A 5,651-nucleotide genomic window follows, 5' to 3' on the forward strand; every position below is an offset into this window, starting at 1 on the left:
TCACTATCCCCTCTTTGACCTACCTTCCCTACATTTTTGAGTTGACTGCTGCCTGATTTGAATCATATCTACTCACAACAAAAATATTCTGTTACATTAATTTCTGGTGTTTCTCTGTGCATTTAGGTTTTTTGACAATTCCTGGCATCAGAAGTTGGATCAATAGCAAATGACTAACTTCCCCCAGAGCTCTCATTGGACAGAGATGTAATGTCCATAAAAGCCCTTTCAGCATACTGCCTCTGTGGAGCATCTGAAGGTCATCTTGATAAGCCCTCTCAGGCTCTCCAGCTCTACTCCTTTTGCATTTTAAGCTTGAATTCAATATTTATAATGAGTTTGGTGAATTTGGTGTTTTGCAGTGATTAGGGCTGTCTCAAAATGGGATATGCCAAATCCAAGAAACAGTGGATTTTCCTAGTGAAACTGGCTCACTACCTGGCCAAGAACTATGGATCTAAGTTTTGTTTGTATTTGGATTTTTGTTTGAGCTCCCTATCATCATCAGTTTATCAAATCAGAGACCATAGGCTAAAACTATAAACCTCTTAGGAGGAAACAGAGAGGCAAATCTTTATGATCTTGGACTGGAAAATAGTTTCTTAAATGTGGCACCAAAAGCACAGACAAGAACATTCACCCTCTTATAATATCAGTGAAACTCAGAGCTTCCAGGGATTGGGATATCTTTGTGGGGAGGCATTATTCAACTGAGTACAGAGGGGTTGTCTTCTGATGATTCCATGGAAATGCCTAGTAACAATAAACCCAGAGAAGGACAGCAAGTTTTCTCTCTCTGGGCATCATGTGCGGATATGAGACCTGAATCTGTTGCAACAATCAGGCGACCATAAAGGGAACCAGTTCTAGGATGAAGCCACCTCACAGAGGACTAAATGAAGCCTACTCTCTTGTTCCTGTACATTCCCTACCTCTGAAGGCCTTTCTTTGTAATGACATATAACTTTATTGCTTGAGGATATTAGAGTCAGTTCTTTTTCTTCTTAGAACCAAAGGCTTCTGCACTGATGAAATTCAAATACCTCACAATCATCTCAAATTACAGAGATCATTTTGTAGGTGATGAAACTGAGTCTGGTGGATGCCGATGTTGCCATTATCAGAGGCAGTTTATCAGTGAAAGATCTCAGTAAGTACTAAATTGGGGCCTGAAAGGTCAGCATCCTTGTCTCACAGTGAGGTTAGTATGGGGTGCAATTCACAAACCTCTCCATTAGATCAGCCTGAAGTTACTCTCTTTAGATCCGTCCCTGCCTTGTCCATTGTCTCCTACTTGATTTTGTCTGAGAAGGCTACTGTTACCTGATCAGGATCCGTTCCCTGGAGCAGTCCAGCCAGTGAAACATACTCCAAGTCAGAAAGAGTGAGAAAGTTTATTAAGGAGATGCATACATCACCAGGGACCTGGCAGCAACACAGGCTGTCTCTATGGAGTCTGGAAGGGCAATTTTGACATTAGAGCTTATACAGAATCTTACAATGGTTACAAGTGTCTTTGTAGTCCCCTGCCAGACATTTCTTTATTAGGCTAAAAATATGCATATCTGATATCTGGGCTCCAGCTTTCCTGTGGGGGTTGTATGCCACAAGTAGTCCTGACAGAACAAAAGGTTATTTGCATCAGTTTAAAACAAAGACCAAAGTCATTAACATTTGGTCAAAACAAAATCATTAACAGATGTACCTGAAGGAGGCAGGCAGAGGAAGAATAACTTATAGATTTATCATGGCCTTTTTTAGTTGTGTTAAGCTCTCAGTTGCCCATTTTGAAAAAGGAGAAAACATGCTCGGGGTATTGGGGTCACACTACTAGCAACATCACTGTAATAAAAAGCCCTTCCTCAGGCTCTGCTTCTGTGGAACCTGCCCAAAGAAACTGTGTTTAATGAGTTGAAATAATTTGTGAAACAGCAGAGATTTAAACAAAAAAGCAGAGTCAGGTTTCAACCCCAAGTTGAAATGCACTTAGTGTAGTGAGTTTAATGAACTTCAAGGATGATCAAGAAAAAAGATTATGACCATGAGATAGCAGTTGAACAGCAAGCTGTTTTATTGGTGTGATGCATTGACAGCTGCATGTAGGGTGTAATCTCCCACAGCAGGAGGTCTTCCAGAGGCAAGAGGTGCAGGAAGAAAACAGAAGGGGAAGAAGGGATGAGAACTCCCAGGGAAGTGCAGAAGGAAGGAGGGAGATTATGTGTCCCTGTGAGAAGCCCTACTGCAGCAAGTTGGGGAGTCTCTGGGTCAAAGGTACTCCAAAGGCAGAGCATATTAGGATCATTATAGCGACAGGTCTTCGCCCATCTATGGATAGCAAACGCTGGGTGTATTTTTGTGGGATAAGTAAGGGAGGAAGGCTGTAAGTTGGTAAAATTCTGATTATGTGGGCTATTTTTAAAACAAGTATGTACAAGTTTGAGTTTGACACTGGCACACATTTCTGAGCTTGCTATGAAGAAGTACACAAATGGGGACTAATATACAGCGGTTGTTTTTGACTCTTTTTTATAACGCTTAGCCATTATGTCATCTAGTTAGGAATTCTGACTCTCCAGTATTTCTTTTACTTTTACTCATTCTAGAAACCCAAGCCTGAAGCAGATGACACAATCACTAAAAATAAAGCATCCTACCAATGATTTTTCTCACAGCTCCCTTCATGTCCCTGTTCCTCAGGCTATAGATAAAAGGATTCATCATTTGAGGGACCACAATGTACATCACAGAGGCTACCGTTGTCTTCCTGGAAGAGTGTGTAAATGCAGAACTAATGTACACTCCAAATCCTGTCCCATAGAACAAGAAAACAACTGTGAGGTGAGAACCACAGGTGGAAAAAGCTTTATATTTTCCAACAGCTGATGGCATTCTCAGGATGGAAGAAACAATTTGAGTGTAAGAAAAAATAATCCCAGAGAAAGGAATACCACCAAATATGCTAGACATAAAATATAGTATGATGTTATTGATGAGGGTATTGGAACAGGCAAGCTTGAGGACCTGAACAATTTCACAGAAGAAGTGGGGGATTTCCAGGTCTGTGCAGAAGGACAGTCTCAGCAACATCAGACTATGGACCAAGGCATTCATGATGCTAATGAACAAAGAGAGTACGACCAGCAGACCAAGGAGGTGGGGGTTCATGATGACTGTGTACCTCAGTGGATGACAAATAGCCACATAGCGGTCATAGGCCATTATTCCAAGGAGAAAATTTTCAAAACTTCCAAAAATTATGGCAGCACATACCTGGGTGAGGCAGCCAGTGTAAGTGATAGAGTTTCTCTGTGTACTGATGTTCACTAACATCTTCGGGACTGTGGTTGTACTTAAACAGATGTCCGTAAAGGACAGATTGGAGAGAAAGAAGTACATGGGGGTATGGAGGTGGGAATCATAGCTCATAGCCAGGACGATGAGCAGGTTTCCCAGGATGGTGACCAAGTACATGAACAGAAAGATGTTGTAGAGAAGGGGCTGCAGTTCTGGATCCTCTGCCAGTCCCAGGAGAAAGAACTCTGAAACTCCTGTTTGGTTTCTGGGTTCCATATTGTTGATTAAACTGATGGAAAAGATGAGTGACAAGACAATCAAATATATGGTCCCTGGACCAGCAGAAGCTTCATCACCAGACGCAAAAGCCATCTGGGAAGGGAAGGAGAAGAATGGAGAAGACTAGAAAGTTTGTGTCCCCTGTACACATATTATTTGGCTATTTATTAAAAAACAAAACGAAACAAAACAAAAACCTGAATCTAATATAGCTGAGTGTAAACATTTATTTGTTCTTGAAAGGGGTGAAAAGTTAGTCATGGTTTTGTATACGTATTTTCATACTACCTGTGCTCCTGTGGTCATTGTAAATATTTGGCAACTTTCTAAAGAGAAAATAAATGAACTAGGGAGATGGTGTGATGTGTGTGTCTCAGACTCCATGTCTTTCCAAGATAGGAGCTGGATAACAGAGATGATAAAAATATGTGTTAAAAACAAGGAATGAGGAGATAAATTCCACAAACCACCTCCTTCTCTACCACAAGAATTCAAGTAAATATTAGAATTCTGTAGTGGTCATCTGGAAACTCTGGTGCCGTAGTGGTTAAAAGCTACGGCTGCTAACCAAAAGGTCAGCAGTTCAAATTCACCAGTTGCTCCTTGGAAACCCTATGGGGCAGTTCTATTCTGAAAACCTTCACAGGGTTGCTATGAGTGGGAATCAACTTGACAGCAACAGGTTTGTATTTTTTCATTAAAATGGTCATCATGTTTCAAAAGGGACAGATTTACGTGAGGAAAATTGTCCCTCCATTGTAGAGAGAGAAGAGGAGACTGGTAGAATGAGAAGTCCTTGAGACTGGTGCAAAGATACATGGAAACATGTCAGGAAGATGGAATAGATGCAGGGGTCCATGGAAGACTTATTTCCAATCATTTTATGCATGTACTCTCATCATTCTCCCTGATGAGAGAAAGACCCTCAGCAGGAAGTACTGACACAGTGACTGCAACAATGGGCTCAAGCGTAGCAATGATTATAAGGATGGCACAGGACTGGGCGACATTTCTTTTTGTTGTGCTTGGGTTCACTATGGCACCTAACAACAACAACTCTCCTCCCAGCTTCCTCTGGATGACCCTGTGATGAAACACTTGCCCTCTTTCTAAATGTTAACAAAGGGACTCTAGGTTACCTGGCTGGTGTCATTGAGGAATGATGCTTAACACCTGCCCTCGATGTTGCATGATGTAGATGGACGTTCTCTCCACAGGAAAGGCAGAAGGGCCTAGTGAGGCACACAGCTCCTGGACAAGAGGATCATGGTGGGTAATGTCTCAGGCGTGCTGGCTCCTGACTGAAGAACTGCTGCTGAGTGAGGGGGTAACAGGCAGACTATTTGCAGATTCTGTATCTGTATCCCTAGGGGCTCAATATCCAAAGCTCCTCATTAGCCAAACATTTTATTGTCATTCTGATCCAAAGAGTACAAATCCTTAAAGACCAAGACAATAAAAGGTGGAATTCAGGATGGATGATTTCCTGACAAGGGCGGTTGCTTGTCATTCACCTTTCTCCACCCATTGTTTCTGCTCACCTCCATGTCACACACCTAGCATACACGGACATACCATTCTTATCTAACTGCATTCCAGTCTTCTTTATTTAATTACAACTGAAAGCAACTCTATCTAACCAAATGACCTTAGGAAGCCTGATACCTATTTCAGGTGTGAAAATATTGTATGTTGTTCTTTTTCACAGGCTCCACAGGGTCGGTTCCGACTCATAGCGACCCTATTCACAACAGAACAAAACACTGCCCGGTATTGCTCCATCCTCACAATCGTTGCTATGTTTGAGCCCATTGTTGCAGCCATTGTGTCAATCCATCTCAGTGAGAGTCTTCCTCTTTTTCACTACCCCTTTACTTTAGTAAGCATGCTGTTGTCATTCTACAAGGACTGGTCCCTCCTGATAACGTGTCCAAAGTATGTGAGATGAAATTATGTGTGCCAATTTAGTATTCACTTAAAAATATTTTACCTTTAATGAGCTCTATTTTTCGTGTCTTTTACCACCTTTAACTACTTCTGTTTAAATTTTGTTAATATATAAACTTTTGAAAACCAAA

The 5,651-nt window shown here is 41.5% G+C and overlaps 1 protein-coding gene across 1 annotated transcript; it reads right to left on the bottom strand.

The window, feature by feature from the left end:
* Window positions 1-2,235: 2,235 nt before the first annotated feature.
* LOC100675724 (olfactory receptor 7G1-like) lies at window positions 2,236-3,752 on the bottom strand. The gene has a single exon (XM_064280589.1). The coding sequence runs from the start codon at window positions 3,664-3,666 to the stop codon at window positions 2,635-2,637; it is 1,032 nt and encodes a 343-aa protein (XP_064136659.1). The 5' UTR covers window positions 3,667-3,752; the 3' UTR covers window positions 2,236-2,634.
* Between the last annotated feature and the right edge of the window lie 1,899 nt (window positions 3,753-5,651).

Source organism: Loxodonta africana, chromosome 3 (genome assembly GCF_030014295.1).
Source record: "Loxodonta africana isolate mLoxAfr1 chromosome 3, mLoxAfr1.hap2, whole genome shotgun sequence".
Classification (NCBI taxonomy): Eukaryota; Metazoa; Chordata; class Mammalia; order Proboscidea; family Elephantidae; genus Loxodonta; species Loxodonta africana.

Excerpts from the sequence above, each read along its gene's own strand:
- LOC100675724 (XM_064280589.1), bottom strand. The coding sequence starts at position 3,666 with ATGGCTTTTGCGTCTGGTGATGAAGCTTCTGCTGGTCCAGGGACCATA.